This window comes from Triturus cristatus, chromosome 4_2 (assembly GCF_964204655.1).
Source record: "Triturus cristatus chromosome 4_2, aTriCri1.1, whole genome shotgun sequence".
NCBI lineage: Eukaryota > Metazoa > Chordata > Amphibia > Caudata > Salamandridae > Triturus > Triturus cristatus.
Window position 1 is genome coordinate 512681955 of NC_140586.1, and position 21941 is coordinate 512703895.

General features: G+C 49.7%; 1 protein-coding gene across 1 annotated transcript in view; it reads right to left on the reverse strand.

Annotated features, from left to right (window-relative positions):
• The window catches only part of LOC146834644 (calcium-activated chloride channel regulator 3A-1-like), a 637940-nt gene that overhangs the window by 489462 nt on the left and 126537 nt on the right, over positions 1–21941 (reverse strand). Inside the window, exons 2-3 of the mRNA XM_085602115.1 lie at positions 10187–10327; positions 9928–10078 (exon numbers count right to left, since the gene is read on the reverse strand). Of these exons, the coding sequence (XP_085458241.1) occupies positions 9928–10078; positions 10187–10327 (292 nt within the window). The remainder of the gene's footprint in view (positions 1–9927; positions 10079–10186; positions 10328–21941) is intronic.

Below are 21941 nucleotides of genomic sequence, written 5' to 3' on the forward strand. Positions count from 1 at the left end.
GGATGAATGCCTGCAAGTAGTTGCAAGTAGTCTAATCACTGGCAATCACTCGCAATCCCTCAGGTTAGCATTACCCCGTCTTAGCTGCTTTTGTATGTACATTTATAGAATGATATAACAGGGGCGGTTAAGTGATTTGCGGTACGTATGTGCTACCGAGGACAGCTTCGTGAGAAAGGGTTACTCCGGCATCTCTGGTCTTTGTATTCAGCACAGTGTATGCTAATTTATAGCATCCCAGTACATTTAAAGTACTATTTTAGTAGTTGTTGTGGCAGACCGATACTAATCAACAAAGCACGTCTAAAACATCTGCCACTGTTAAAAAAAAAGCAAGTTTTAAGAAAAAATGTAATTGAGCCAAAATTGCATTTAATGTCCGTAATCAGCACAGTTGTAAGTTGTAACAAGTATTTCTAAATAGTGTTTTCATCCGTGGCGCCTTTCAAATATCTTAGTTAACATACAACATATAAACTACAAAAGGACCTTCTCCAAGATGTCCACCACGTTAGCTATATTAGACACTCTCATCATCTATTTCTATGCTCTAACTGTCGTGTGTCAACCGGTGGTGCCCTGGAGTGGGTGTAGTCTTGGCATCTGACTGCATCAGTCGCTCCTTCCACCAGGAGGTGCAGCAGTTCCGAGGTGCTGTCATTCTTCACAATGGCTGCACACAGCAGTCTGTGCTGGCTGCTAGCTGTTCTTCTACAGTCACTTTTGCTACCCTCGTGCCCCACCGGCTCTCCAAGGTGTAAAAGTGGAACGTTAGTGGGCTCATGGTAAGGGACAAAGTGTATGGGCACTAATGGAGGGGCCGTGGGTGTCTCTCTTTTAACAGTGTTTACACTCATTTCTTGGAATGGAAAATAAACTATTCCCATGTGTTTGCTCCATGGTCCTCAGCACTGGGAAAGTGCGTAACACAAATACTGACAAGCAAAAGTACAGAAGGGAGTACCGGGCCCTGTACTTTAAATAGTTCCCTTGACGTGTGTCCTTCTTCCCAGTCTATTGTGCCCCGGGCGTGCTTTTAAAAAGAGAAACAGATGGAGCAGGTTTACTGTCCAAAGAGCTTGTATGGTCTGGTTGCGCACCAAGCACTTTTCTAATACCTCGTCTCCAGTCTACACTTTTTGTAAAAGTGCAAAAGCTGGCACTAGGATTCGTTTTATTTCTTTGAGGGCAGGGCTGGATTGGTAACGTGGGCACTCGGGCAATTCCCGAGGGGCTGGTATCCGAGTTGCAGCTATGGGCTGCTTTCTTGGGCAGCCTGGGGGGCCAATTTGATCAGTTTCATGCGTTGTTAGGATGCGCCACAGGCCCAGTGGGTGCCGGAGTAGGCTTTCTGGAGACAGATGTGCGTCCATTACCTCGCTTTTACCAATGGGACGGAAATGTCACTCCCAGTCTCTCGCTGGGGAGGCCCATTAATGTATGCATATTGAGCGGGGGCAGGGAGCCTTAGCAAAAGCAGCCTCACTTGTTTTCAGGTGTTTTACACCAGTGTAAACTAATCCATGCATTTTTTTTCGGCCCCCCTCCCGCTGTTTGATCAAATTTCGCCAAAGCAGTGTTTTGCGGAAAGGCAATATGCAAATGTGGGCCACTTTTTTGAGTGTTCCCGGGCCGATTTTTAATCCCAATCCAACCCTGTTTGATGGGTGATGGAATGTGTTCTTCACATGCTACTTTGTGCTGTAGGCCAATTGTAATTAACACAGCCAGTGATCTGCCCTTTTGAGTGTGTCGTTCCACGGAGCTTTGAAGGCATAGCATTCACAATAAGAGCACTTTCTGCCTTTTGCAGTTAAAAAGCAGATCTGCAGTGTTAGATTTGTACATTCTGCTACGAACAGTGAATGTTTTAACGTAAACAACAAATATATACATATTACATACTCCTTTTTCGTTCGAATGACAGTTTTTCCAGCATTGGTAAGGCGGGCCGTGTAATCATAAAGATCTGCTGAGAAGGTGCTTGTGTACACGTTTGAGTAACCAAGACGAAAAAAAAAACTATGTGGTTGGATGGTTCTCAGCACCAGCATGCCCCCAGGAGTCCCTCCTGACACTTGGCACACATACCCAGCCTGTTACTCACTCCTTGCTCATCCTTCTCCCACCAGCTGATTAAACTAATTAGCAATCAAGCAGAAGTAGCTAGGAGCATTCCTCCCCCTTCTACTTGTTTTAAGTAAGCCTGGGCAAAGCACTACGCTACGCTCGCGTAGTTTGCGAAATTTGCGCTACTTCACACTATGCGAACTGCACGTAGCACAGTGCAAACACACGTAGCGTAGCGTAGTGCAGCGGTAATTTTTTGCTTGCTCGCGGTCCTCAGCGTCAAGTTGGCGACCACGAGCAAGCAAAATGACATCCCGGCGAGACTTTTTCCTCGTTCGCGATCAGCAACATCAAGTTGCCGATCGCGAGCGTGGAAAATAAACCTCCCGGTGAGATTCTCAAAGCGGGGAGGTCAGGTTTCTCATTACGAGTGGTCGCGTATGTTCGCGGCCGGTCCCGATGAGAAATTACCAGTCTGCGTTGAGAAAGCTGCCGCTCGAGTAAAAATGTACTCGAGCGGCAGAAAACTACAGCTCGCACTGTGCAAGATGCCGTTTTCAATGATTGCACAGTGTCGGATGCTTGTCCGCACTGTGCAATCATTGAAAATGGCATCTTGCACAGTGCGAACAGGGTACTATGCAATTCGCGAAGTGCTACGCGTAGCTCGCATAGTGCGAAGTGCACTTTGCGTAGCTACGTGTAGCGCTACTTCGTGAACTACGCCCAGGGTTAGTTTTAAGTAGCTTGATGTCTTAACCATGCACTAGCAAACATGCAGCTTTTTTTAATCAATACATTAACTTAACTTTATGAGGCAGCATTCCTAACTCCCATTCCTACACGGCATTGATCCTTTCACACGCCCTCAGTTGCCTCCTTTTCTCCGAGTATTATTTATCAGGGTTTAAACCAAATAAAGCAGGAGTTCCACTTCTGGCGCTTTTCTGTTGTTGCCGCTGCTCATTACCTGCCCACCAAACTCAGTCTTCAACTTCTTAACAGATTAGAGTCATATGAATACAAAAAGGCACTGCCAACTCTAAACACACAAAACATAAATAAACAAGCATTTGCAATGCAATAGGTCTCGCATTTACACTAGTTCGATCTATTGGTATTGTAAATGACAATGCCTTTTATTTATGTTTTTGGTTTTTAAAACATAAATAAAAGACATTGTCATTTGCAATGCTAATAGCTTAAACTCTCGCAAATGCGAGACCTATTGCATTGCAAATGCTTGTTTTTCTATGTGGAGCTCGGGTTAGCAACCTTTCCTGTGACGCTGGAAACACAGTAAAGTCTACTAAAATCAATATTTTTTCAATGCTGTCGTTGTCACCCAACTTTAAAAAAATGTTTTAGACCCGCAGATGACATTGGTTATAAAGTTCATAAGCAGCATAAGACTTTGATTACACAATAGATTTTAGAATTCACAAACATTGGCCGTGGTAGACTTGGAAAGCTTAGCCAGGTTTCCAGGCATACTACTGGCAGTCAAACACGCAAAGGTGATGGGATGAATGCCTGCAAGTAGTTGCAAGTAGTCTAATCACTGGCAATCACTCGCAATCCCTCAGGTTAGCATTACCCCGTTTTAGCTGCTTTTGTATGTACATTTATAGAATGATATAACAGGGGCGGTTAAGTGATTTGCGGTACGTATGTGCTACCGAGGACAGCTTCGTGAGAAAGGGTTACTCCGGCATCTCTGGTCTTTGTATTCAGCACAGTGTATGCTAATTTATAGCATCCCAGTACATTTAAAGTACTATTTTAGTAGTTGTTGTGGCAGACGGATACTAATCAACAAAGCACGTCTAAAACATCTGCCACTGTTAAAAAAAAAGCAAGTTTTAAGAAAAAATGTAATTGAGACAAAATTGCATTTAATGTCCGTAATCAGCACAGTTGTAAGTTGTAACAAGTATTTCTAAATAGTGTTTTCATCCGTGGCGCCTTTCAAATATCTTAGTTAACATACAACATATAAACTACAAAAGGACCTTCTCCAAGATGTCCACCACGTTAGCTATATTAGACACTCTCATCATCTATTTCTATGCTCTAACTGTCGTGTGTCAACCGGTGGTGCCCTGGAGTGGGTGTAGTCTTGGCATCTGACTGCATCAGTCGCTCCTTCCACCAGGAGGTGCAGCAGTTCCGTGGTGCTGTCATTCTTCACAATGGCTGCACACAGCAGTCTGTGCTGGCTGCTAGCTGTTCTTCTACAGTCACTTTTGCTACCCTCGTGCCCCACCGGCTCTCCAAGGTGTAAAAGTGGAACGTTAGTGGGCTCATGGTAAGGGACAAAGTGTATGGGCACTAATGGAGGGGCCGTGGGTGTCTCTCTTTTAACAGTGTTTACACTCATTTCTTGGAATGGAAAATAAACTATTCCCATGTGTTTGCTCCATGGTCCTCAGCACTGGGAAAGTGCGTAACACAAATACTGACAAGCAAAAGTACAGAAGGGAGTACCGGGCCCTGTACTTTAAATAGTTCCCTTGACGTGTGTCCTTCTTCCCAGTCTATTGTGCCCCGGGCGTGCTTTTAAAAAGAGAAACAGATGGAGCAGGTTTACTGTCCAAAGAGCTTGTATGGTCTGGTTGCGCACCAAGCACTTTTCTAATACCTCGTCTCCAGTCTACACTTTTTGTAAAAGTGCAAAAGCTGGCACTAGGATTCGTTTTATTTCTTTGAGGGCAGGGCTGGATTGGTAACGTGGGCACTCGGGCAATTCCCGAGGGGCTGGTATCCGAGTTGCAGCTATGGGCTGCTTTCTTGGGCAGCCTGGGGGGCCAATTTGATCAGTTTCATGCGTTGTTAGGATGCGCCACAGGCCCAGTGGGTGCCGGAGTAGGCTTTCTGGAGACAGATGTGCGTCCATTACCTCGCTTTTACCAATGGGACGGAGATGTCACACCCAGTCTCTCGCTGGGGAGGCCCATTAATGTATGCATATTGAGCGGGGGCAGGGAGCCTTAGCAAAAGCAGCCTCACTTGTTTTCAGGTGTTTTACACCAGTGTAAACTAATCCATGCATTTTTTTTCGGCCCCCCCTCCCGCTGTTTGATCAAATTTCGCCAAAGCAGTGTTTTGCGGAAAGGCAATATGAAAATATGGGCCACTTTTTTGAGTGTTCCCGGGCCGATTTTTAATCCCAATCCAACCCTGTTTGATGGGTGATGGAATGTGTTCTTCACATGCTACTTTGTGCTGTAGGCCAATTGTAATTAACACAGCCAGTGATCTGCCCTTTTGAGTGTGTCGTTCCACGGAGCTTTGAAGGCATAGCATTCACAATAAGAGCACTTTCTGCCTTTTGCAGTTAAAAAGCAGATCTGCAGTGTTAGATTTGTACATTCTGCTACGAACAGTGAATGTTTTAACGTAAACAACAAATATATACATATTACATACTCCTTTTTCGTTCGAATGACAGTTTTTCCAGCATTGGTACAGCGGGCCGTGTAATCATAAAGATCTGCTGAGAAGGTGCTTGTGTACACGTTTGAGTAACCAAGACAAAAAAAAAACTATGTGGTTGGATGGTTCTCAGCACCAGCATGCCCCCAGGAGTCCCTCCTGACACTTGGCACACATACCCAGCCTGTTACTCACTCCTTGCTCATCCTTCTCCCACCAGCTGATTAAACTAATTAGCAATCAAGCAGAAGTAGCTAGGAGCATTCCTCCCCCTTCTACTTGTTTTAAGGAAGCCTGGGCAAAGCACTACGCTACGCTCGCGTAGTTTGCGAAATTTGCGCTACTTCACACTACGCGAACTGCACGTAGCACAGTGCAAACACACGTAGCGTAGCGTAGTGCAGCGGTAATTTTTTGCTTGCTCGCGGTCCTCAGCGTCAAGTTGGCGACCACGAGCAAGCAAAATGACATCCCGGCGAGACTTTTTCCTCGTTCGCGATCAGCAACATCAAGTTGCCGATCGCGAGCGTGGAAAATAAACCTCCCGGTGAGATTCTCAACGCGGGGAGGTCAGGTTTCTCATTGCGAGTGGTCGCGTATGTTCGCGGCCGGTCGCGATGAGAAATTACCAGTCCGCGTTGAGAAAGCTGCCGCTCGAGTAAAAATGTACTCGAGCGGCAGAAAACTACAGCTCGCACTGTGCAAGATGCCGTTTTCAATGATTGCACAGTGTCGGATGCTTGTCCGCACTGTGCAATCATTGAAAATGGCATCTTGCACAGTGCGAACAGGGTACTATGCAGTTCGCGAAGTGCTACGCGTAGCTCGCGTAGTGCGAAGTGCACTTTGCGTAGCTACGCCCAGGGTTAGTTTTAAGTAGCTTGATGTCTTAACCATGCACTAGCAAACATGCAGCTTTTTTTAATCAATACATTAACTTAACTTTATGAGGCAGCATTCCTAACTCCCATTCCTACACGGCATTGATCCTTTCACACGCCCTCAGTTGCCTCCTTTTCTCCGAGTATTATTTATCAGGGTTTAAACCAAATAAAGCAGGAGTTCCACTTCTGGCGCTTTTCTGTTGTTGCCGCTGCTCATTACCTGCCCACCAAACTCAGTCTTCAACTTCTTAACAGATTAGAGTCATATGAATACAAAAAGGCACTGCCAACTCTAAACACACAAAACATAAATAAACAAGCATTTGCAATGCAATAGGTCTCGCATTTACACTAGTTCGATCTATTGGTATTGTAAATGACAATGCCTTTTATTTATGTTTTTGGTTTTTAAAACATAAATAAAAGACATTGTCATTTGCAATGCTAATAGCTTAAACTCTCGCAAATGCGAGACCTATTGCATTGCAAATGCTTGTTTTTCTATGTGGAGCTCGGGTTAGCAACCTTTCCTGTGACGCTGGAAACACAGTAAAGTCTACTAAAATCAATATTTTTTCAATGCTGTCGTTGTCACCCAACTTTAAAAAAATGTTTTAGACCCGCAGATGACATTGGTTATAAAGTTCATAAGCAGCATAAGACTTTGATTACACAATAGATTTTATAATAATTGAAAACAAGTAGACCTTTCAGATAAAAATAATCAGGGTAAAATATCTTTGAATGTCTAACTAATTATGAATCAGCCACCCTCATTTCTTAATTTTGTTTCTAGATCCCACCATCACTTGTGGTCTAACAGTGGTGATCACAAATTTATATTATTTTAGCTACCACTAGGTAAGCATCTGAATAAACAATGGTTCACTGTAACCAAAGTCCACGATTTGCATGAATGAGTTAGCAGAATAGAATACAATAGTTAAGAACAGTACGTGATACAGAAATGCAAACAACATAAGTATTCGTGCCCCTATTCATTTTCTCAAAAATCAGTGTAGAAGACTACTTATCAGTGAGGTTTGAACTAAAAAAAAAATTCTTACTTTTTATGTATCTATGTTTTGCTCATATCAGCCCTGTCCTCGAAATAAATTATTTCTTTATGATGACCTCTGACATGCTGTCAACACTTTTTGCAAACGGAGTAGTTTAGCATTTTTGTATCTCCATGTACTGTTCCTATGCACTGTTTTCATTGTGGGATCACTTTGACCACTTGGCACTTTTCAGGCCACTTATGTTTGAAGTCAAGTACTTTTCGAGCAAGCCTATCAAATATTATTTTTCTTTTCTATTCTGCTAGCCCTTTGAGAAATATTTAAGCAAATCCTGACCATTGGTTCTTTAGATAATATTTACCCAGGTGTGTTTGACATATTGTGCTGCCCTTCTGATTATGTACTATGATTACAGCCATGTCTGAATATTTTTTCTGATCTTAACAAATAACTTTTACATTAAGTTGTAAGCGATTAGGTTAGACCAAATGTTGTTTTATATTGCTCTATGTCCTTCAACCTCAACTGGCTAACTCAGGGGCAATGCCATAAACTAGGGGCTCAATGGATACTGCAGACCTCTCACTCTGAGGATCCTTTCTGGGACAGTTATGTGGGGGTGGAATTGGGACCTGCATTCCAAGGGGCAAGGTCTTGGACTCACTAAAGATAGTGATAAAACCTCATGGGGTAGGATGATCTTGGTGAATGTTAGATCTGGCCCTCTCTGCCATGTCACCCCCATAGATTTTGCCTTTTTCCCTCCACCTTTTGCTGAATTCATTTTTGTTGGCCTTAGAACCTTGGTGCACTTTACTACCGGTAACCAGTGCAAAAGTGCTTGTGCTTACTCCCCAAAACATGGTTTAATTGGCTTAATAATTTTCACAAGGAGGGACAGGAGCTTAGGAGGTCCAGCATACAGGCCCCATGGGATTGTGGTTAAACAAGAAGGCACGCTGTTCCTGTGGGGGAGGGGAGAAAGAGGCAGAGGGGTGCTGCTCACCAATCAGGAGATGACTATGTGGAGGATGTGAAGAAAAACTGGAGTGACAGGCAAGGAATGTTGTGTCAGTTACGAACAGGTGCTGGATAAGACAATGCGTGATTGTACAGGGATAGTTCCAAAAAGGAGCAAGGGCCCTCACACACCCCAATGGGTGTCATGCTTCATCATAGGCCAGCTCCTCGTTGGGCCGGCGCTGCAATGCCCAACAGGCCCCCCAGGGGGGCTATTTGCCAGAGGTCTTCTCGGTGTGCCGTAGTGATGCTTATAGATGTTGTGGAGGGAGCCTGTGCGAGTGGTTAAAAATAGCTACTGGATACTCCAGTGATAGTTTATTTGCGGAGTACCTGTGTCATCATGAGTAAAAAGACAGACTAGAAAGTCGTGGACTGGAGGGATAAAATTAAACCTTCTTCAGCTTTTGAATGAGTGAGTTGTGCAGGGGGTCGACATGTTTCATGCCCTATTCAGTCCGTGTGGATCTAGGCATTTCTTCAGGACCTACGTATCCTCATCTACTCATAGGGGGTAGCGTGTACCGGGTCTGAAAAAAAGAGAAGTCACGTCCCCTTAAGTCAGGACTCAACAGTAGTCCTAGTGTGTGGTGAAAACTAAAGGTAGATTATACCTTCAGGAAAAGTGTGCATCTGTAAGAGTAAGCCTTGCCCCGTGGGACTTTACCTTCTCAGAACATTTTTCTTGAAAATTTGAATAAGTCTGAATGTATGCGCTGACTGGACCCAATTCACTTCTTATATCCGAACCGCATTTCATCATGGTCGTCCATATTTTATCGACTTTGACTAGGTCCACGGTTGGCACTTTGATCTTTTAGACTGTAGGTTTTACTAAAAACTTTAAAGTAATATTGGTGTCAAATTATATACACAAATTTTCTCTCTTTTTCTAAATTGGCATGGGACTATTTTTGTGATAGTGTTGGTTGAACAGTTGTACAGCCAACCTTAAAAGCATGCTCAAGCACGCTAATTATGAATCAGTTCTGTAACCAAATGCAAGCTAAACAAACTCTCATGCTAAAAACTATAAGTGTAATTATAAAAAATCAGTTGTCATACAAACAGTGAAAGCTTGGGTTGTCCACCTACAGATCTTTTTTTTCAGGTGTTAATGTAAATAGTTCACATAAAAATAATAAAGTACAACACCCAAAATGCATTTGTTTATCTCATGATCGTTCATAACTAACGGCAGCATCTGGTGTGGCCTGGGGGGAGGTGAAAAGGAGGCGTGACGGCACCACGTGCAGTTGGCCTTTTAATTGATGAAATTATGGAATGCAATCACTGAGCCAACATCAGTCGGCATATGAAAGTATCAGTGCTCCTTGTTTGGGCCCATTAGTGAATCGCCAAAAGGCACTTTGTGAAAGCAACATATCCATTATACATTTTGCTCAGGTCCTACTTCAAACCTTTACAAAACATCTCTTCCAGATGGCACTTGAGGGCTACAACAGCGAAAAGAAGAAATGAGAAAATATATTTACCTCGGGGACCATACACTGAGAGTAGGGAGTCATCTGTTATAAAGTTGGGAGTGAAATGAATGTATTTTCCAGGTTCACCGCATCCTCCATAATGCAAGGTGTATGGATCATCGCCATACTTCAGAAACGGGTCAGCAACAATGGCATCAGCCTGACAAAAGAACAGGAACTTTCATTAAAGCTCAGCCCAAAAGTGTTCAGGTGGAAATACACAACACATGGAGAGGAGCATATTTATATAAAAACAATGAACATTTACCTTATCGAATGATATGATCTTTGCTCTTAAGTAACTGGGATTTGGCACCCATGTTAAAGGTATTAATATTTTTATAATTTTGAAATAGGCTCTCCTTTGAGTTGCTGTGAACAAGTATGCAGAAGCCTCAGTCATCATATCCTAGTACGAGCAAAGAAAGAATGCGAATGAATATGAAATGTTCCATTTTAAGGTCTCAGCAAAGGACTTGCTGTCTTGCACTCCTTATATAAAAATACATTCACATTTTCAAATGTATTAATTTCATGTGTAGTTATTAAAAACATATTTAGGTGCCGATCACGATCCGGTAAAAAATGTCCCCGTGCGACTCGTATCGGGTCTTTTTACCGTACGAATCGTACAAGTGCCGTACGAACTGGCAATCACGATTCGCATGGTAAAAAGTCCATACGAACCGCACTGGGAATCATTCCCCACACGTCCTCGGGTCGGAAAATGTGTCCGACACGTCCTCGGACGATTTACCTTACAAACGTGAAAAGCCAAGTCCGACCGAGGAATCACGATCCATCCCGTGCGTCCGAGCGTACAACCGTATGGAAAAAACACCGTCCGCATCGAACTCCTATAGCAACCATGGAGACATGTGCCCGCATACGCGCCCAACACTCCCCCCAGCCCCCGTACGTCCGACACGTACCCCCGTGTATGTATACCCCCACCCGTCTAGGTACACCCCAGTACGTGCAAGTCGTACCCCCACCCCAGTACGTGTCGTACCACCGTCTATGTACACCCCAGTACGTTCGAGCTCCACCCCCACCCCAGTACGTGTCATACCCCCCGTGTACCTACACCCCAGTACGTTCCAGTCCTACCCCCACCCCAGTACGTGTCAAACCACCGTCCATGTACACCCCAGTACGTTCCAGTCGTACCCCCACCCCAGTACGTGTCGTACCCCCCGTGTACCTACACCCCAGTACGTTCCAGTCGTACCCCCACCCCAGTACGTGTCAAACCACCGTCCATGTACACCCCAGTACGTTCCAGTCGTACCCCCACCCCAGTACGTGTCAAACCACCGTCCATGTACACCCCAGTACGTTCCAGTCGTACCCCCACCCCAGTATGTGTCGTACCACCGTGAACCTACACCCCAGTACGTTCCAGTCGTACCCCCACACCAGTACGTGTCGTACCACCGTGAACCTACACCCCAGTACGTTCGAGCCCCACCCCCACCCCAGTACGTGTCATACCCCCGTGTACCTACACCCCAGTACGTTCCAGTCGTACCCGCACCCCAGTACGTGTCATACCCCCGTGTACCTACACCCCAGTACGTTCCAGTCATACCCCCACCCCAGTACGTGTCAAACCACCGTCCATGTACATCCCAGTACGTTCCAGTCGTACCCCCACCCCAGTACGTGTCAAACCACCGTCCATGTACACCCCAGTACGTTCCAGTCGTACCCCCACCCCAGTATGTGTCGTACCCCCCGTGTACCTACACCCCAGTACGTTCCAGTCGTACCTCCACCCCAGTACGTGTCGTACCACCATGAACCTACACCCCAGTACGTTCCAGTCGTACCCCCACCCCAGTACGTGTCGTACCACCGTGAACCTACACCCCAGTACGTTCCAGTCGTACCCCCACCCCAGTACGTGTCGTACCACCATGAACCTACACCCCAGTACGTTCGAGCTCCACCCCCACCCCAGTACGTGTCATACCCCCGTGTACCTACACCCCAGTACGTTCCAGTCGTACCTCCACCCCAGTACGTGTCGTACCACCGTGAACCTACACCCCAGTACGTTCCAGTCGTACCCCCACCCCAGTACGTGTCGTACCACCGTGAACCTACACCCCAGTCCGTTCGAGCCCCACCCCCACCCCAGTACGTGTCATACCCCCGTGTACCTACACCCCAGTACGTTCCAGTCGTACCCTCACCCCAGTACGTGTCATACCCCCGTGTACCTACACCCCAGTACGTTCGAGTCGTACCCCCACCCCAGTACGTGTCGAACCACCGTGTATGTACATCCCAGTACGTTCGAGTCCTACCCCCAACACAACCTCCTAACTACGGAGCGCACCCCAGGCCCCAACATCACAACCGCATGTACGAGTCGTACCAAGCCACACACAAGGACAGCACCGTACAACCAAATGGCCCATGTACACACCGTACACACGCTCAAAACGCACGGACACAACCAGGACAAAACAAAACAACACAACAATACACCATTCGAATGGCACAAAGCCACTAAACATGGCCAAAAAACAACAAAACAACACCTTCACTGACCTGCAACTGCCAAAAACAAACAGAGGCCCAATACACCACCACTCCTTATAACCAACCCACCCACAATTCAAACACAGCCACACCCACCAATGGACCAATAAAAAGGGCCAACACACACAAACCATGAGCCTTTGCAACAGACCCACTGCTGCCAGACCCCACAGACAACCCACAGCACCAGACCTCAACCTTTACTACACCTTACACTTGCACACCTTCACACAACCACCTTCACAAACACACCCTCATCACATTCACACACACACGCACCTGCACAACCACACCCACACACCCACAACCATCCACACACCACCCCCACCATCCACACCCCCCCACCATCCACACCCCTCATCATGCCCACTACCAAGAATCCAAAGTTCAGTAACCGAGAGTTGGAGGTTCTTGTTGATCAAATCCTCAGAGTCGAGCCACAGATCTTTGGAACATTGGTCAGAAACACCAGCCAGGCAGCAAAAACAGCCATGTGGCAGACCATCGTCGATGCTGTGAATGCTGTTGCGGACACCAGACGGACCAGGCAGGAATGCCAGAACAGGTGGTACGATCTGCGGAGGAGGGTCCGAGCCAAGAGGCAGGATGAACACGACCAGGCCAACGCCACCGGAGGAGGGCCCTCCCGCAGACCCGTACACTACCATCCCTGGGAGGAGAGGGTGATGGCCATACTGCCGGTGGAGGCAGTCGAAGGATTAGAAGGACTCCGAGACCCGGGTGAGTACACAAACAACGCACCTCACATGGGGGGAACGGCATCCACAACCAACATCACTAACAGGCACGCAACCACCACAAGCCATCGCATGACTCAACCACACTCCATGAGCACGCACATGCCACTGCTGCCACCATGCCCCATGCACCCAGCTGGACAATGTCAAGTCACAGGCCACAGAAGACAACAACACATGACACAGTAACCCGGATGGCGGGAGGCTGGGCCCAAAAAAGCACATAGTGCAACTCAGAAGCAGACAACAATTCACTCTACCCATATGGCCTAGGTCACAGCCAGACAAACACTGTGTCCCAACACAGGAATGACTTGCCAGCAAATGGCGGACGCCTTGCATCAACACATGGGGTGAAGGCACTGTTTTGCACATTACAGCAGCTAATGAACAGCCAACATTGTGAAAGAGTGGCAGCACACACCACCACAGCAGCAGCGCACAGACACACATCACACCCAATGGGTGCCTGGAGATCAGAAACAAACTCACATCAACAAGCCAAGGGCCACTCAAAGATCTGCTAACAGTGTGTGCCCAGGAAGCAGGGCCGAGCTGACAGAGGGTGACACACGGAGGGAGGGAGAGGGAGACAGAGAGGGAGGGAGAGGGGGACAGAGAGGGAGGGAGAGGGGGACAGAGATGGAGGGAGAGGGGGACAGAGAGGGAGGGAGAGGGGGACAGAGAGGGAGGGAGAGGGGGACAGAGAGGGAGGGAGAGGGGGACAGAGAGGGAGGTAGAGGGGGACAGAGATGGAGGGAGAGGGGGACAGAGAGGGAGGGAGACGGACAGAGGGAGGAGGCTGAAACACGGAGGGAGGGAGAGGGGGACACAGAGGGAGCAAGACACAGGGAGAGCTAATCAGCCGTGTTGCGTGTGTGAATGTCTGCTCGTCAGCAGGTAGACTGCGTGCATGTAGACAAGGGTGGCCAGTGCCAGAACCCCCCCTCTTCACCATGGCAAAACACAGGGCCATGTCACAACCTGTACACGGGAACAAGGACAGCTACCTGGATCATATAAGTGTGTGGATCCCCTCCATGTGCGCATGTACAGTGCTACACGGAAGGCGCCAATGCATGGCTCGCCACACCTGCCCACTCCACTGCTGACTGCAGTCACACTTGACGCAGCAAGTAAGACTGTGCCACACATAGTTAAAGGGGCCAAAGTGGTGCCCAAGGGACACACCCATGCACAAGTGCACTGTGAGTGGAATGCAAGACAGATCCTAATTCCAAGAGGAAATGTGCCAACTTTGGAAATGATGAAACATGGATGTTGCATGGACCAAAATTAACATTGTCTCTCTCACACACAGGTCAACGTCGTGGTGCACCCCCCAACACTGGGGGGGAACACTCACAGGACCCGGATCTGCAGGAGCCCGATCCCACCGGCAGCGACCACTCTCACCACTCTGCGGACGACCCCGACCGACCTGGCCCCTCTGGTGTCCAACCACCTGCAGCACCTGCGTCAGGTACAACAGTGCCAACCACCACCCCCACTCCTGCCACATCCCAGGAGACAACCAGGATCCCTGCCCCAACACCACAATGCAGCCAGGCTCGCCAGGAGGGACACGGTGTCCCGGGCACCCAGGAGGAGGCAGGCGACAACGCCAATGCCACCCCTCAGGGGTCCCGGAGACCCCATGTGCCCACAAGTGCAGGCCAGGCGCAAGTGGGCAGGGGTGGTGGGAGTGGAGGACGGCGGAGGCGCGAGCCTGACCAGTTGGCTGGGGATACGGTGTTTTCCCATGTCTGTAACATCCTGGACTCGTACCGGCAGGACACCACGGGCATGGCCCAGGTTGTGTCCGTCCTCGAGGGGATCAAGGCCCAGCAGGCCCAGCAACATGCGGAGCTAATTGCCTGTCTACTGGTACACCAACGGAGGATGGAGGACAGACAGGCTGAGCAAGTGACGGCATTCCAGGGGATTCACGCTACACTCCGTCGGATGGCCGACACCATGGCCGACCCTCCCTGTGCCAGAAGGCGGAGAACATCACCACCCACAGGGAGGGATCAGGAGGAGGAGGAGGAGACATCCGACGGAGCATCCCAGATGTCGTCACGGCCTGCTGGTGAGGTTCCCCGCAGGAGGCCGGGTCGTCCACGGAAAGGACCGTGAGGGTGGCTGCTACATCACCATCTCCCAGGACACCTGGCCTAGCACCTGGCCCACTGGAGCAACAGCATCACAGCATCAAGAGACATTCTCTGCCACATGGCCCTGCTGGTCACTGGCTGACCAATGTTGACAAAGACTGTGGCATGGACTCTGAGGATTTCCAATGGCAAGGACACCAACTCCCCTACTGAACTTTGGATTCCCTAATCCCGGAAAGCCCCTCACTTTGCCCCCCCCCCCCCCCAATAATAAATCACACTATGAAGAGTAGATGCCTGCTGGTAGCATTATTACCTAACATGTGTCTTGTAAAGTCTAAACATGCCTGAGTCATCTTTTCTCTTCAACCATCCACACCCTGGGGCCTGAGTCTGGCACAGGACACATGGGTCACAGTTTATTAGGCAAGACAGACATGGAGCACCATACACACCCGTGATGGGCACAACCAGCTGAGGGGGTGGCCGAACAACCGTGCTGACACACACATTGAGTACACCAACAGTCATGCGCAGAGGTCAGGGATCCAGTCCAGTGTCCTGGGTGGCACCCAGGTATGTGTAGACAGGTGGCATAACCATGTCCTGCAAGCTTGAGTCCGGTGGATGCAGAGAATGGGGGCCTGGCCAACGTTGGATGCATGGGGATGGCACATGTCACAATACCCACGCAGTCATGGACATCATGCCCAATACACAGTCTCAGCCCACACACACAGCTTGCATCTTGCGACTTGACACATTGACACATAGCCACAATCAGGGAATACCATGCCAGACATGCAGGATGCACCATGCCAACACACCAGCATTGACTGAGAAGAGGCACCTTGGAGGCATAGGGACACCTTTATTAGTCATGTATTCGGGTTTGCAGAGGCAACTCGAAGTACAGATGAACACATCATGTGGAGTGACATGTGGGTCCAACACTGGCACCCCCCTTCTGCAGCACAAATGCGTGATAGCCATGGTACTGGCACACAAGCGTCGGCTAACAGCTAAATACCCACAGCTGCACACGGAGAGCCTGCCATACACCATAGATCCGCTGATGTGGAAGTCCCACACCATGTCAAGCCAATGCTAACCGTATGTGTCCGAGGGCAGTGTCACACACATTGATGCCATCATCACAATCCACTATCCCATCACTGATGACTGTCAACAAGTCAGACCATCTATTCAGGTGTACACAGCTGCATGTCGTGTCCCATGGTGATGCTACATGGCTGCAGAGGAACCAAACATCGACAGGGGCAGTGTGCATACATCGTGAACAACTGCCAAACCCAATACACCCCTGATGCATCCCTTACCCCATGGAGACTTCCAAACGTGTCCGTGCCTGTAACGCTGAGTCAGCCCACGATGTCATGTCCATGAGGAATAGCAGTGCCACAACAATGCAACCAGCAAACGGCATGCGCAGGTACCTGGGGAAGATAGACACACAAGAAGTCAGCCACAAAAAGCACAGCCACTTGCATGTGCATTTACTCGACACATGTATGGATGACAACATGCCAGGTCACAATTATGACTGGGGAAATACTACCATCACTGCCACCATCACTCCAGTGACACACCCACACACACCTCTGACCCACGTGCCATACATGCAGGTGGAGACACACATCACAACGCATGCCACACGGGTACCAATGCGTGCACACTCAGACACTGGTACTCACCACTAAGCAAAGAAGTCGCGTATGAGCCGAGTCCGGATGTCCTCTTGCGGCTCCACATCCTCCACATCACTAGCCCCATTGCCAAGCCCTTCGTCCTCCACGGGTGGATGGTCCTCGTCATGTTGATTCAGGATGAGTGGCACAGCTCTTTCAACTGCTATGTTGTGCAGCATGCAGCAGACCATGAAGATCTTGCAGACCTTCGCCGGGGCATATGGGAGTGCGCCGCCCGTCTTGTGGAGGCACCTGAATCGGCTCTTCAGCATGCCAAACGTCCTCTCTATCACTCGCCTTGTCCGGCCATGGGCGGTGTTGTAGCGGAGCTGGGCCGGCGTGATGGGGTTGCGGAGAGGTGTCAGCAGCCAAGGCATGTTGGGATAGCCAGCGTCCCCTACATGGGAAGCACATGGACATCGTTAGAACTGGTGAAGCGGTCGTGCTGGTCGGCTATACAGAATACAGGACAGACAGACTGTACCCACCAACAACACATGCCCGTTCGTTGCGCAGCTGCATCATCATATCAGGCATCCCGCTACGCCTCATGATGTAGGCATCGTGTGCTGATCCTGGGAAACGAGCACAGACATGTGAAATCACCATATTGGACAGACACACCACAAGGGCATTGATGGAGTGGTAGTGCTTCCGATTGCGGTACGCCACCTCCCGTGCGTGTGGTGGTACCAAACCTACATGTGTCCCATCTATGGACCCAATGACATGGGGCATCCCTCCCAGGGCATAGAATCCACGCTTGACCTCAGTCATCTGTTCAGGGGTTGGGAACTTGATGAAGTCATCCAGGTGAATCAACATGGCCTCCAAGAAATCATGCAGCACACCGCTGAACATGCTCTGGGACATGCCACCAACATGAGCTATGGTATTTTGGAAGGTACCCGTGGCAAGAAAATGTAGGGCAGCCATTACCTTCAGCTGGGGTGTCAGTGCCGTAGGATACCTGTGCTGCGGTTGCAGGTGTGGTGCCAGTCTCGCCGTCAGCTCCAGGATCAACGGTTGGGTGAAGCGGTAGAGCCGGATCCTGTCATTCTCCTGCATGGCAGCCAAGTCTGGAATTCTTCGGGCAAGAGGCGGCGCTCTGCAGTAATTTGGAAGTGACAAGGAAGAGTGAGTGCACTACGACAACAACTCATGTCTACTGAGCACATGTAAATCTGGCAATACACACATGCTACATAGGGAGTGAGGTATGTGCTACATGCCCAGGACACGTATGGATGCAAGGTGACACTCCTTCCAAGACCCAGCTACACACGGAGATTGAGAACCTCCCCATGACACGCCATGGGAATAGCTGTGTCCCAGTGCAAGTGAACAGCCCGACGGAAGACAGGAGTGACATACACCCACACATCAGCAGAAGTGGGATGCCGATTGCAGAGACTGGTTGCGGAACACCGGAGCCACAGGTCACATGACATTACACTAGGCCTGCCCACACACCTTGCCATGAAGGTGCACATGTCATGACTCACCACACATTCCTTGTGAGGATGCTGACATGGCCTTGTCACGCTACTCCGTGTCCCATGCATACATGTGCACCTCACATCCGATAACACATGTGGCATGGTGTGCGGGACAGTGTGCAATGACAATCTACACACAGACACATGTTGGTTGCTGCAACGGCTGCAGCTTTTGAGGGTGCTACAACATCAACCTGATGAAAATCCCGGACACATGAATGACATAATCACATTGTGCACTGTGGGTAGTGACAAGTCATGTGTCATGACCCCTGTACCGGGCATCATGGGACACTTACGTGTGTTGGTGTCCGTGCCATGCCAGTGACGCTCACCCCAAGTGCGCAGTCCGACATGCACACATGTCAAAGGAGTCAAGGGCATGCCTGGCACACATTACACCGTCACACAGTACACCTATACACATCTCATCATACATCTGGTGCCTTCTCCACTCAGGAGGCATGTTCCACATCACAGCCTGTCACACCTGTGCCCCACACATGTAGTAATGCACAGACGATGCCTTGATGTCCATTCCTGGACAAGTATGTCCATCCATGGACAAGTATGTCCATCCATGGACAAGTATGTCCATCCATGGACAAGTATGTCCGCCCTATTCCTACCTGTGTGTCGCCTATCACCACTGTGATGTGTAAAAACCGCCGTACTGCTGCTAAGAGGGCCTGTGTATGTTCCCAAATCACTGTGGGAGTGCTGCCGTATGTGTACCCATCGTGATGGCGAGCGTACAGGCATTTGTACGGTCCGTACCACTACGAGTACGCATACGCGTGCAGACCCATAGTGATAGTGAGCGTAGATGCGTGTGTACGGTCCGTACCACTACGGGTACGCATACGCGTGCAGACCCATAGTGATAGTGAGCGTAGATGCGTGTGTACGGTCCGTACCACTACGGGTACGCATACGCGTGCAGACCCATAGTGATAGGGCCGTACACACGCATCTACGCTCACTATCACTATGGGTCTGCACGCGTATGCGTACTCGTAGTGGTACGGACCGTACACACGCATCTACGCTCACTATCACTATGGGTCTGCACGCGTATGCGTACCCGTAGTGGTATGGACCGTACACACGCATCTACGCTCACTATCACTATGGGTCTGCACGCGTATGCGTACCCGTAGTGGTACGGACCGTACACACGCATCTACGCTCACTATCACTATGGGTCTGCACGCGTATGCGTACCCGTAGTGGTACGGACCGTACACACGCATCTACGCTCACTATCACTATGGGTCTGCACGCGTATGCGTACCCGTAGTGGTACGGACCGTACACACGCATCTACGCTCACTATCACTATGGGTCTGCACGCGTATGCGTACCCGTAGTGGTACGGACCGTACACACGCATCTACGCTCACTATCACTATGGGTCTGCACGCGTATGCGTACCCGTAGTGGTACGGACCGTACACACGCATCTACGCTCACTATCACTATGGGTCTGCACGCGTATGCGTACTCGTAGTGATAGTGAGCGTACATGCGAGTGTACGGCCCGTACCACTACTTGTACGCATACGCGTGCAGACCCATAGTGATAGTGAACGTAGGCATGCATGTATGGGCCGTTGCCATGCATTTGGGGTGCCCTAGGGCCCCGAAACGCACCGTACCTGTGTGTGATGCTCCAAATTACATAGGGGACAAGTATTAAGGCCTACATGCATGCTGGTTGTCATGGAGACCAAGTTTAAATTTCGAAATTGTTCTGGAAGGTGCACAGCAGAAGTCAGTTGGAATTATTCTACTTTGTTGCAATGTGTTTGTGTGGCTGACATCATGCAGGAGAATGAAACCGATAGAGAACCCACAGACTGCTAGGTTTGAAGGGATTGGTGGAAACATAGGATGCAAATGTGAGTGACCAATCACTCTGTACTGCTGTGCATGAGACTGGGCAGAAGGGCACATATAAGGCAGCCAGGTCCCATGAGGGAGTACTTGCCTGCACATCTTTGCATTCGTCGACCCAGCTGCTGCTACTGATTCCCTGGAACCATGTCAAGGGCTGTGGAGAGGACACAGCCATTCACCCTGGAGGAGAACATGGCTCTGCTGGATGTGATCCTCCCACAGTACTCCATGCTGTATGGGCGACCAGGGTATCAGGTGAGTGCATAGGCCACTGCCACAGACTGTCCCTATGTTGTGACTGTGACTTCTGCCATTGTGTCCAGGTGTAACACACATGCCATGTACTGTCGGGGGGGTCCCAGGGGGGGGTGCCTGATGTATCCCAGCAGTGCCCTGAGACAGGAGGGGTGGGGGCCTATCACTCACAGCAGTGCCCTGAGACAGGAGGGGTGGGAGCCTAGCACTCACAGCAGTGCCCTGAGCCAGGAGGGGTGTGTGCAGAGTCCTCCCAGCAGTGCCCTGAGACAGGAGGGGTGGGGGCCTATCACTCACAGCAGTGCCCTGAGACAGGAGGGGTGGGGGCCTATCACTCACAGCAGTGCCCTGAGACAGGAGGGGTGGGGGCCTATCACTCACAGCAGTGCCCTGAGACAGGAGGGGTGGGTGTGATGCACAGTGTGAGCCTTGATCATTGATTGTGACATTGCCATCATTCCACCTGTGTACCCACTGTGGCACGTACTGCTTTTTCCCTCACCAGGGGATGATGTCCCTATGACAAAGGTGCAATGCAATGCGTTGGCTGCATGACATGCCTTGTTGTAACCAGCTAATTTGTACCCATATGTCTCTCTGTGACATGTGGCTGGTGTATTGATGTGGTGTCACTTGTTCCTCCTCACAGGTAGGCGCCACTGCCAAGGAGCAGATCTGGCTGACCGCCGTCAGTGCCGTGAGGGGTGTGGATGGTCGGAGGCGGAGCCTGCCCCAGGTGAGGAAACGCTGGCAGGATATCCGGTGCTGGACGCGGAGGATTGCACGGCTCCTGCTGGGGGACTCACCTGAGAGCCACAAGAACCGCAGCCGCCGCCGTCTGAGCCACCTCCACAGGCGTGTGCTGCCGGTGGTCTTTCCAGACCTGGAGAGGCGCTTACAGGCGATGCAGCAGCCGGAAGGGGGTAGGTACATGTGTGTTTGTTGTGTGTCACCGGCATTTGTAAGGGCACAGTAGCATGAATTCACTGGCAGGGTTTAAAGGTGCTGTGCAGATCCTGTTTGCCCCAGTATAGCGCTGCGCCCCTGCCACCCTTCCCCTCCTTGCAATGTGTTCCCTGGTCTGTGTGTAGTCACTCCTTCACAAGGTAATGTAGGCTGGCGCTTTGTCCACGAGAACAATGACTGTAGCATCATGTGTGGGGGTGGTGTGTAACAGGTTGTGGGACCTTGCCTGTGCACTGTCAAGTTCACTGCATGTGGGTTCCATGTCAGTTG